Below are 13,007 nucleotides of genomic sequence, written 5' to 3' on the forward strand. Positions count from 1 at the left end.
AAATCTGAAAAGTTTTAACAATAATTTTGTAGTTTTGTTATTGTTATGATTAGAACGAGAAAATATGTGTAAAATTGAATTTTATTATGGAATTATTACAAAGTAAAAGTATTCCTATAAGTCGGTGGTACAAATGGTAAAAAATATAGTAAAATTAATGGTAAAAAAAATTGTTAAAATTCCATTTTTCAGTAATTGGATTGCTGGTGTAACGTTACCCTGGCACCCCGGCGGAAAATCGATTTTTCCGGAGGAAATACTTTGGTACAAATTCTGAAACTTACTGTACAAATCGGTACAAATTATAGTACAATTAATGGTCATAAAAAAAAATAAGAATTTAGTCATTGGGGTGCCAGGGTAACCCACCTTATTTTTACAGCCGATTCAACTTAAATGTTTGAAACCACACTAATCCCTTAATCAAAGGCTTGAATCAGCAAATATATTCCGTAACCCCAGGAAAAGATTAAAAAGGCAGTGGTAATCCACTAAGTTTTCAAGTTGTAATTCTATTTTACAAGAATATGCCTATGTGGCTATGTACATAATATATGAGTAACTGACCAAGTGCCTCTATTGGGAGGCTTTTTTCCGTCCCTTTTCAAGCCATAAATTCATCCATCTTTTTTACTTAATGTTCTAGTTTAGAACTGTAAAATATATTGCAAATTTTTTTTAAAAAATGTTTATTAGGCCGCGATTGAAATAGCTCATTTCCCGCCGTTGCTGCACAATTTACTATTATACACGATAACGATAAAAAGTATAGAAGAATATGTAAACTTATTTCAAAATATTATGTTTCATTGACTTAAAATCATGTGAAAAAAAAATTATAGTGAAAGAAAATACTTTTAATATCTTTAACCAAATTATTGTTGTTACCTTACTTTAATTAATTTAAAGCATAATTGGTTATTTAAACAAAACAAAAAACAAGTTTTTCCAATTATCTGAGCTTAACGTTTCAATACTTAGATTAAAGTCTATAGATATGATTAGGATTATCTATACAATAGAAATACTTTTATTAGCATCTAGTAATAACTATGACAGCTCAACAATTATATAATATAAATATTAAAGATGTTTAAACTATAATACCTGTACATAAATGCTAAAGTCATAGTCACATTTATGAGTGTGTTAAGAAAGTATCGCTTTATCTGAAAGTTTAGGTAGGCTAACCGGTAAAATGTTATGATATTGTAAATGTCTTATACTTTCCAGTTTGTTTTTATTGCAAACAATAACCATGGGAATCGTTTAACATATTATAAATAATACATATAACATCTTAAACATTTGCCATTAAATGAAACATTTATGTAAATCTTATTGATAAAAGTATACAAATATTTACTCCGGATAAATCGCTATAATTTTGAGATTAACAATAAATATTGTTTTTAATTATGGCTGGAGATGATTCTAATGACCTGCATGTATGTATGTATTACCTAACTTGTTTACAAAATAAAATAATCCAACAAAAGTCATTCACCTGGATGGATCAAAAGGGCAATACTTTCGGTTCCTGAAAACAAAAATCAGGATTACAGAATTAAAACATTACTAATTCTATTAGGTTTATACATTTTCCTAACCCTGAATTTGATTAACAAATTGAAGTTTTTTTCTTTTATACTTTTAACAATATTTATGAAATATCATCTGCATATTCTTTAAATATAGAATCAAGTTAGTAAAATATTGTAATATGTTAAGTATATTTACAAGAATAAATAATAATAATAATAATAATAATAATTATTATTATTATTATTATTATTGTTATTATTGAATTGTCTATTCTTTAAAAAGTTCTGAACTTGTTAAAATGTATTTGATTTAATTATGACTTTATACTTTTGAAAATTTTCATATTGTACTCTACATTTGACGAAACAAAAAACATTAGATAATAATAACAAACATTTTCAACTTTAAAATATCCCTGATGGGATTTAAAGTAGTTTATACCTACAACAAATTGACCGATATTTCATTTTTTCCTTAAGTCTCAGATACAAAAAAACTGCTACCCAATTAATAGAATGACTGAAGAAATAACAAATTATTTTGAAAAAACTGGTGTTATTGCTAAAGTAACTGATGTTTTAAAGCTGTTATACGAAATGAATGAAAAACCAGATGATCCTTTGGAGTATGTATAGCAAATTTTCCTGTTAATATATTTTAACTATATGTTTATTGGTAGTAAATTAAACATACTTCCTGGAGGTAGATTGTAATTTCGAAAAAAAATTCAATTTATAAGCTAGACTATGCTCCTTAGAATCACGTTTCGATTTAAAATTAAATGTGTCCAATTTAAAATATAAATGTAATTTCATTATTTAGTGTGGTTTTTGAAAAAAAATATATTAATTTTAAGGTTCTTTAAGATTGAAAATTGAAAATCGACTTCCTAAATATCCTAGATTATTTGCCAAAAATCCATACATATTATACAAAAAATTAATATTTGACATTCCGAAGTATGTGTAATTTACCACCGCTTAGTCTAAAACGTATAAAAAAAATTATACTTCAATCCACAAAATTATAAATTATAAAAAGCGGGTAAGTGAAGGTCACCTTGCTGTACAGTAGGTTACAAGTGAATTACTGGAGTGGATGGTGTTAATTTGAATTCAATGATATAAAATCGTTGTATACCTACGAAAAACTATTCTGAAGACAGACCGTCTGTTAGCCTATAATATTACTTAGTAAGTAATTTAGTATATTTGATGATAAGTATAGGTAACCTACCCTAGTATCCTCGTACGTGTAACCTTTGAAGTACCCGTTTGCCAAAATATTGAATTTACTCGCCACACAAACACCAAATCCAAACTCGTTTCACATATTACTCAATACCCATGTGTAAAGGTAAATTCAAAATTACATGTAAGTACGTTGCACACATACACGGAAACACGGAATATCGTCTTCTTGCTCACATTTCAACACAAAAACTCGTAGGTATTCACGAAATTGTGCTAATGGTTAGGTAAATAATACCTGAATAAAATAATCCAGTGCTAACGCTAGGGTCGAAGTATCAAACCACGCATATACTCACGAAAAAAACAAAATACACACACACACACAATTGTCGTAGAGTAATGAGCCACTTGTCGTGTACACCGATTATTTCGACGTACACAAAAAACGAACAAGTATAATAATTATCAGAACATTTAATTAACACTGGTGTCTGGTGGTAATCGACTCGCACGATCACCATCATTGACTCCTCATTTGTCTAGTACTATGACTTGAATGAATCACTGAACCTAGTTTCTGTTTTGCTACATGTGCTACAACTTACTGACTAATACTTAATACTAAATATTGTTACATACATGTTTACTTAACCCAGTTACTATTTTTAGTATTAATCGTTTTTATATTTATAAATTACTAGCTGACCCGGAAATTCTTCGCTATTGCAAGATTTCTTAGATATTAAATTGCTATTTATTTTCTGGATGTTAAATAATTATTTTTATTTTAGACCACTTTTAGTCACGCCTTCGTGGTAATGTAGCCATATAAATTTAGCGTCGCCACCGCGGATTCTTCATAATGTTAAAAAAAAATTATTTTGTATGTAGTGGTAAATGTATATGTATACTGTATGTAAATTGTATATGTACATTTTGTAGGTATAACTATGGATGAAACAAATTATGCCAGTATTTTGATAATTCAAAGACTTAAAAAATTTCTTTGTAAACAACGTTATCAAATTTTTCTGGATCGGGGGCAAAAATATAAAAATTAAATTTGGATGTCACACGTGACAAGGCGACGTATAGTTGACCGTGAGAAAAACATTGAATGCTCAGGTCAATTCCAGCAACGTTAAGTGTTTGTCCCTGTGCTTTATTTATAGTCATTGCAAATGCTAATTTAACGGGAAATTGAATACGTTTAAACTTAAAAGGTAAATCTGAGGGTATAATTGGTATTCTTGGCATTAAAACAATTTTTCCATTAGGCTGTTAATATTATGCACTCAAGTAATCAACTTCTCAATCTTTTGATTTGTTATCTTGTACCATTGAAAAGTGTGGGTGGGCTCAAATTTCTCATTAAAATAATAGGTGCCCCTATTTTTAAAATCAGTGTAGGTGGTGGGACTCCAGAAGGCGTTAAAGAGTTAAGAAATTCAGTTGTTAAATGGACTGCATCCTCTTTTTCTAAAACTGTATCAACTGAATAGTACATTTGTGATTGAGCGTCAAACCTAGATAGAATCAAATCATTTAATTTGTCGACTTGCTCATTTGTTGGTGACAAAATAACCCTTTCTTGAAACCATTTCAATGATTTAGAAGATATATTTTGAATGTTCGGGTACACGTTTTGAATCAATTTTGTTATAGTGGGTACTGAATTACAGAAACTTTTAATATTTATTTTATCATTCGTTGCTTGAAATTTGCCTTTGCCTATTAAAAGTAAATCATTGACAACATTTATATTATCTTGATCTGTATATAGCACTCTCATATTAGTTTTAAGTTCTAATATTTTTATATAAGGCCATAAGTAGGATCTTTTCTAAGACGCGTTGACTTCATCAGCTAGTTAATAAAATAACAATCAAAGTCGAGAAAAGACGTGTTCTACCGAAAACAATAGAAAAGTATTACACAGTCCATACAACGAAAATAATATCAGTGTACGTCGATGTTAAAATATAAATATGGAAATTTATACCTATATCTGTGGTTGTCCAGTTTGATTGTTATTTTTATTCAGCCAGCGACTATTCTTACTAAAAAAGGTATAGGTATACAATTTACACATTTATTTTAATTAATAATAACTAATGATTTATTAACTTTATCGGACTAAATTTTTGCTTCAAACCTTCTCTGTGATGTCCTCTTTGATTAAAAAAAAAAATTGCTCGACGATTGAATAAGTAGTTTCGGAGTTTATCCCGAACAAAAAAAAGCGACTTCATTTTATGTAGTAGTATAGATACAACAATATATTATGTTGTTGTCTGCCTTACATACTACGACATATTTTTCGAACATTTTTTTTATCGACATTAAGTAATTTAAAAAAAAAACTGATAATAATCGTACATTTCATATGCTCTAAAATAGTTCAACGTGAGTCAAACTAATTTGATAATTAAAAAAAGTGAATAGAAAATGCTAATATAAACATTCAGTAAACATTTTGTAAAAAACCGATTATAAGTAAAATTTCAGGCTTTTTCTTAATTGTTCGTTTGTTTTTCATAGCGCTTTTGAAATTACTGAGAATTTTTATGTGCACCTCCCAAAACCACTAACTATATTCATTTTACCGCCGGAAGAGATTCTGAAGTTTAAAATCGAATCTTTATTCGACTAAGCATTTATAGCGTACACAAACACAAATAAAAATAAATAAATCACTCATACATTTCTGCTCCTCTCAGAATTTAAAATATGAGTATGTACCTACTGTACCTAATACCTATATATATTTAATAGATTATTTAAAAATTATATTTTTCAGTTTCTCAGTGATTTTATTTCACTAAAATTAATATTATTGTTTTAATTTATTTGTGTGGGTTAAAAACTAAAGGTAAATAATATCTGCCCGTGGTTTCAAAATGTAAACATTTTCGTTAATTCTAAATAACTTTTACCCGACAATGATTTAAACTTAAAATCCTGAAAACTGATGATTTGAACTTATTTAATAGTTGTTACACCTTTTGAATTATGTAAGGTAAGCTTGAGTAAGTAAAATCGTACAACCTGCTATAACCTGGCCATTGGAACAATAAGTCAAGTACAATTATATATGTTACGGACAAAGTGGGAAATTCGGGCAATGTATACAATGCCCGGGCATTGTACACAGTGACCGGGCATTGTATACAATGTCCGAGGTATATTGGGCAATGTAAATTGTGAAGTATTTATACAAATAATCTGCATAATATTATTTTACCTAATCAATGATATTATATACTAATAATTATTATACTCGTTTATATGGTTATTTATATAAGAGTATTAGAATTTTTTTTTAATTAATTAAATTTTAAATGTATTTAAAGGTAATGCAATAAAATATTATGTGTATAATGTTCAGTTATATGATATTATACATGAAGTTCATTTGTCAATTGGACATGGAGGTAGAAATAGAATGGAACACGAGATTAATAAAAAGTACAAAAATATAACTAGAGATGTAATAATTTTATACTTAAATAATTGCGAATCGTGTAAAAAGAAGGGAAGTACAGCTAAAAAAGGGTTGGTTGTAAAACCAATCATATCTTCTGAAATGAATTATCGCTGACAAATTAACTTGATCGACATGCAAGCACAATCAGATGTCGATTATAAATTCATATTAGTTTATCATTATCATCTAACAAAATATATTATGCAGATTATTTGTATAAATACTTCACAATTTACATTAACCAATATACCTCGGACATTGTATACAATGCACGGACACTGTGTACAATGCCCGGGCATTGTATACATTGCCCAAATTTTCCACTTTGCCCGTAACATATATACTACATAGGTAGGTGCTATAAAAAATTGTTATGTTTTACTCATTAAACATTTTATTATTAATAACATTTTAAAATTTCCACATTTGATGTTGAAAACCAATTAATATGATTGTATGGCTTGTGGTCGCAATATTGGGAAAACAAGTACCAACTGTATTATAATAACATAATTGTTTTAGGCAATACAATTTTTCAGGTTATCTCGTTTTCTATTTTTAAAAATATGGAGATGTTCAAGCAACATTTTAGATTCCGAGTGGAACGATGAATGTATTGATTTTACAATGATGTGTGTTTTTTTATTTTTTTTTTGTGTCTGTCATCACCTTTTAGGACAGTAAAACTGCTTCGATTTTCTTCAACAGCAACTTTTCTAATTGGAAAGTGAATCTAGTTGGTGCTTTGGGGGGTCAAAAGTAAAAATTTCCCAGTAGTTTTCAAAAGCGACGTGAAAAACAAAAGAAAAATTAAGGAAAAACGGGAATTTTTACGCAAAATCGATTTTGGTTTTTGATGTAACTCTAAAAAAAATGGCCGCAGATATATGAAATTTTCACAGGTTGTTTATATTTGCATTTTCTATGCACGGTAAAATTTTGAAAATAATTTGACTCTTTTTGAACTGTTTACGGACATTGTCAGTTTTCAATTTTTTCAATTTTTTTTTTCTATAAATATCAATAAAATTTTATTTGTTGGTTAAAAAAACTTAAAAATTTAATACAAAGCTCCTAGTATATTGTTTCAAAGGCAGATGAAAAAAATTAAAAATCCTTAGTCACAGTTTTTTTTTATAAACATTTAAAGTTCAAATATTGACAAAATACGTAAAAAAGACGAAATTTTGGAAATTATTTTAAGTTAGAAATTCATAAAAAATTTAAAACTAAGATTTTAAAATTTAATACAAGATTCCTCATGAGTTTGTCTACCTTTATCAAAAAAAAAAAAATGTTTAGAAGAAAGTCAAATTAAATTTTTATGAGCGTTTGAAATTCATATTTTTACAACATTTGATATTCACTCGATTTCTCATGTAACGATTTTCAGTTTTTGTTGTAATTAAAAAACGAATGGCTGTAGATACTTGAAAATTTCACTGAATGTTGATAATAGCATTTTCTAAACACAATAAAATTTTGAAAATAATTTGACTCTTTTTGAGATGTTTAAGGACATTGTCAATTTTCAATTTTTTTAGTTTTTTTTTCTATAAATACCAATAAAATTTTATTTGTTAGGCGAAAAAGCTTGAAAATTTAATACAAGGGTCCTGATATATTTTTACAGTAGCAATTGTAAAATATTTAAAATACATTGGCACAATTTTTTTTTATAAGCATTTAAAATTCGAATTTTGACTTAGATATATTGGTATTAATATGTCTTAAACCAAGACTGACATACCGTCTCCACTCAGAATCGTTTTTCTTATACAATGATATTGTATCATTGAATTCAAATTTAATTCCATCCATTATACAGTGACCCACTTGTAACCTACTGTACAGCAGAGCGACATCCACTTACCCGCTTTTTTAAAAACTGAACTTAAATTTGCCTACTCAAATTAAATATTTTGTTTTTAGTTTTCCAGTTAAGATTGTAAAAAAAAAAACAACTAAACATAATATTGATGATTTTGAAATACACCCTATACTAAACCCACTTTAAAGTCTAGATACCTACATTAAAGTCTTAGTTTTAATTGAAATTCTTATTACTTGATACTACTTTATTATGATATGCAGTGTAGGTTGAAACAAAAACAAATTATTAACGAGTATTTTTAGGACTCTTTAGATCCCAGGCCAACATTGTCGATAGGTTAAAAGCAAAAGTATTCCCCACTAAAGCTATTCTATGTGACTATATTTCTATATAAATGATTATAATATGTATAATATGCGTAATATGTATTTTAGCGGTTTAGTTCATATAGAGAGCTTAACACACACACAAACGTCATTCAAGATAATATATTCTGAGGTTCTTAATTTATCCCATAACCTACCTACCTACAATAAAATATTAACATTATCTACAGTTTAGAATAATTGATGTACCCATAGTTGAAAATTAAATTTCACAACTCAAAATACGGTGTTGTTAATGACATTAAACACATAAAAATGTAAAAAAAAATAGATTTATGCGTACTAATATGGCTGAAGTTATCCCAGAAAAGATGGAGTTAACAAAGTTAGAAGAAGAGTATGATGCCGTGATGCAAGAGATTGCCATACTTCAACAAGAGAACACGAGTATGACCAACAGACTCAAGGAATTAGAAACAAATGAAAGTGATAATAATAATATCGAAGAAAATACTATTATTGGTTTTAGCGATAATGATTAAAAATACATGAAAATACTGAACAAAATAATAAAAAATAAACTTTAATTTTTATTATTTGTGTATATTTTGTGATTAGGTACCTTAATTCTACCAAATAATTTTTTAAACAAGAAATACAATAAAATATACATTCATACAAATAATTAAAAGATTATAATATACGTAATATACTTTGGAAATTATATGGTGTATAGAAAATGGTAGTATAAACATTCAACGAAAATATCATGTATTTGAGGTAGAAAACCAAAATCGATTTTTCGAAAATTAAGGTTTTTGTTTTTCTCGTCACCTTTGAAAACAACTGGGAATTTCAATTTCGTCCTTAAATTTCAATTACACTGTAAATAGATTAACCTTCAAACCGGTAAAGATATCCAAGTTGAAAATCAAAGTATTATTTCTAGTATTTTAGAATACTTATAGTGTAAACAGACTCAAAAAAAAAATTTGGAAAGATGATGTTGCTCTAGTGCATATTAGGAGGTCTAAGACATCGCTGTAATGGATGGTATTAGAATTCAATATCAAATCATTGTATAATATGAAAAACGATTCTGAGCGGAGACGGTATGTCACTTTCGGATATTTTATATTGTTATTACTTATTATTTATATGGTAGCCGGTAAATTGAATAAACATAATTCTTAAATTATCAGTGCTGCTTTAAATATATTAAATGTCCCTATGTAAAATTGGGCTGTTTTGGAACCGAATTTCAACAAAACGTTATTCTTTTTGTTAACAAGCAATTTTGTAACAATTTGAACTTAATATATATGCAAAAATAACTGTACTTATTCATGTATTTGTTAGATTTCTTAGTTATGAAAAAAAACTGATTAAGAGGAACCTCGATTTAAATTTTCAATCCTTAGTTGTAAAAATTAAAGTTTTATAAATTTTTAACTAAAAATCATTTTCAATTTTCAATTTGATAAATATTTTCAAAATTTGAACTTAAAGCGCTTATAATATTTTTCAACTGCTATTGTAATAATATATTATCAAAAGTCTTGCATTCAATTTTTCTGCTTTTTGAATCAACCAATATAATTTTAATGATATTTATAGAAGGAAAAAAATGAAATTGAAAATGTCCGTCAACAGCTTAAAACGATTGAAAATATTTTGAAAATGTATTCAAGTATATGGATTAATGAAAAAAACATTTAATGTAAATGTCAAAGTGTGTGCAGTAATTCCTTTTTGAATTACAACAAAATAAGAAAATCGCTACAAGAAAAATTGAGTGGATATCCAATGTTGTAAACATTAGAACTTCAAACGACGTACGTGAAGTTGGCACCCCGACTTTGTCGTATCGTCCCCAAACCAATATTATATTTTTGCAAATTTATTGCAACAATTCGCAACATCAATTAAAAATTTGAAACAATTTTTTTTTGCTAGGATGTGTTCTTACTATATTTTGGTTAATTTTTGTTTTTTTCTAATTGAAATGTCTTTTGTAGAGGTTTGAAAGTTAGTAATTACTAGTATAATTCATTTCTTTTTTACGATTTGTTCCACTTCTGTAAAATATAGATGCATATGGCTTGTACTAATCTATAAATATAATAGTCTAAGTATATGGGTTACACACAATAATCTTAATTTCAATTTTAAAATTTATTTGATTTAAACCAGGGCTTGCATTTGAAAAATAAATTTTGTTTTACGTTATTTACAATCAAAATGTTATACAATTTTTGCGTTTATCGTTATTCATAATTAAAACGTTATACAATTTTTGCGTTTATCGTTATTTAAAATTTAAAAGTAGGTATTTAGATACCTGTTTTAAAAGTACACAGGCCGCAATTTAAAAGTATACGACTATGATCTTTTTTTGGGGACATAATTTCCCTATTCTGAGTTTTAAGTAGGTATTGTTTAATTTAATTTATTTAAATAAATGGGTTAAACTAATATAAAGAAAACGTATGCACGTTAAAACTATAAGTATATTAGTATAAAATATAAATATTAAACATTTGACAACAATTAGACAAACACTGACGAGTGAATAAATCTGAGCAAACTGAACACCGAACATAATAGTTGAATAACTTGAGCGGTATAAATTTCGACCGTAGTACAGATCAGTGGCGTAGCGTGCGTTTCAGCTTAGTGTATGCATTGAAGTTGTAAGTTGATAAAATCGTGGGGGGCATAGCCCCCCACACCCCCTACACTTATCTTAAAATATTCCTTGAAACATACCAAGTTTTAGGTAATTTTTAATATATATTACCTTAGTACATAGCACAATATTATATTTAATAAACAAAAAATAAATCACTTTTTAAAAATAATAAACTTATTAACTACAAAATTACTTATATATTAAATCAATTCTTCTATTTTTAGTAAGGAAAGCTTTGATTACTTCATCATGAAACGTAGATTTTTTTTTCAACTCTACCAATAATTTTTTTTCTATTGACAGCATTGATAATGATGAAAGACGATTTTGTTCTTGGGAATTTCTTGATGAATTCTTAATCCTTTTAAGGGCCGAGAATGAACGTTCTGCTGATGCACTAGTAGCTGGAATAGTTAGTATCAATGAAATCAATTTTGTTGCTTGTGGTAAGTTTTCGTCTAAATTTGTGGTTTTTAAATAAATTAAAAGATCGTGAACATTAGGTTTTTGAAATTCTTCGGTTGAGTAGACAACCGAAAGTTCACTTCTCAATTTGGGTAAATCAAAATATTTACCGTATAATTGTTTCAACTAATTGAATAAGTTTATAGGAAAATCATTAGCATATAGACTAAATTTTTTAAAGTCTAATAATACGAAAAATTGTAATTGATTAAGATTTGAAAACCGTTCTTTTGTCTTATTTATTATAACGTCAATTATTTCAAAAAATAGTCGTCTGTAATTAGTTTTTGGATCTCCAGAAACTTCATTAAATCTTTGCCTTTTTGAACGGTGAATTTGAGGCTGTATTTCATTGTTTATAATTTCTAACTGTGACCAAATATCATCAAAACTTGACCTGACAGTATTTAAATAAACAATGAAATCGTCAATCTTTTTTGAGCAATAAGAAATATCAAAAAATTTTTTTTGTAAAATTTCAAAAATAATTGTTGCTTGTGGTAAAATGATTGAAAATAATTTAAGAAAAAAATTGAAATCAAAACTTTGAAGAATTTCCACATACCCTTTGGCAGAAGACAATGTTTCCGAATCCCAATTTTGGGCATTCTCTATGATTGATTCCATTAGATTTATAACATCTAGTTTATGTTCAACCATCACTTCAATAAGACGACTATTGTAATTCCATCTTGTTGGAGCTACTGATGGAAAACGTTTTTTAACTACATTATCAAGTGCATGTACTCGTTTGGTAGATTTTGAAAAAAAAGACGATAAACCAGAAAGGGTTGAAAAAAATATTTTACAATCTTTAATATACTCAACTGACTGTTTTAAGACAAGATTTAATTTATGTGCATAGCAATGTACAAAAATAGCATTTTCATACTTCGAACGCACTAGCGATTGTAAACCATTATGTTGCCCGGACATGACAGCTGCCCCATCATACGTTTGGGCTATTAATTTTTCTTCACATGCATACTTTGAAATAAAACTAAATACATGCTCTGATAATGCTTTCGCTGATCGATCTTCACTAACATCAGTAAATCCCAAAAATCTTTCGACAACTTCGTATCCATCTATGGTATTAACATAACGCAACACTGTTGATAACTGTGACTTTGAAACAATATCAGTTGTCTCGTCCATAATTATTGCAATAAACGGAGTATCACGTATTTCATTTTCAATTTGTTTAAGAAGAACATTTGAAATTGATTGAATCAAGTCATTTTGAATGTCCCCAGATAAACCAGTAAATATAGTGGACGTTGCAAGATGTGTTTTTAACAACTCAACACGCTGGGCCATTAAGTAAATAAGTTCAACATAATTACCTCTATTAACAGATGAATCTGACTCGTCGTGGCCTCTAAATGCCAATTCCTGCTGAGCTAAAAAACACGTTGAATCTATCATACTGCTTAATATGTATCTATTATTTTTAACTGTAAAT

The 13,007-nt window shown here is 27.7% G+C and overlaps 2 protein-coding genes across 2 annotated transcripts; one reads left to right on the forward strand and one right to left on the reverse strand.

Moving 5' to 3' along the window:
* Nucleotides 1–1,418: 1,418 nt before the first annotated feature.
* On the forward strand, nt 1,419–8,927 carry LOC111041852 (C-Myc-binding protein homolog). Its single transcript, XM_022326289.1, has 3 exons — nt 1,419–1,448; nt 2,025–2,170; nt 8,717–8,927. The coding sequence occupies exons 1-3, from the start codon at nt 1,419–1,421 to the stop codon at nt 8,925–8,927; spliced, it is 387 nt and encodes a 128-aa protein (XP_022181981.1).
* A 2,339-nt stretch (nt 8,928–11,266) lies between these two features.
* Nucleotides 11,267–12,970, reverse strand: LOC111041854 (zinc finger MYM-type protein 1-like). Its single transcript, XM_022326291.1, has 3 exons — nt 12,108–12,970; nt 11,735–11,939; nt 11,267–11,668 (listed from the first exon to the last, which is right to left on the reverse strand). The coding sequence occupies exons 1-3, from the start codon at nt 12,968–12,970 to the stop codon at nt 11,267–11,269; spliced, it is 1,470 nt and encodes a 489-aa protein (XP_022181983.1).
* Between the last annotated feature and the right edge of the window lie 37 nt (nt 12,971–13,007).

The sequence above is a fragment of the Myzus persicae genome, unplaced genomic scaffold (assembly GCF_001856785.1).
Source record: "Myzus persicae strain clone G006 unplaced genomic scaffold, MPER_G0061.0, whole genome shotgun sequence".
Lineage (NCBI taxonomy): Eukaryota > Metazoa > Arthropoda > Insecta > Hemiptera > Aphididae > Myzus > Myzus persicae.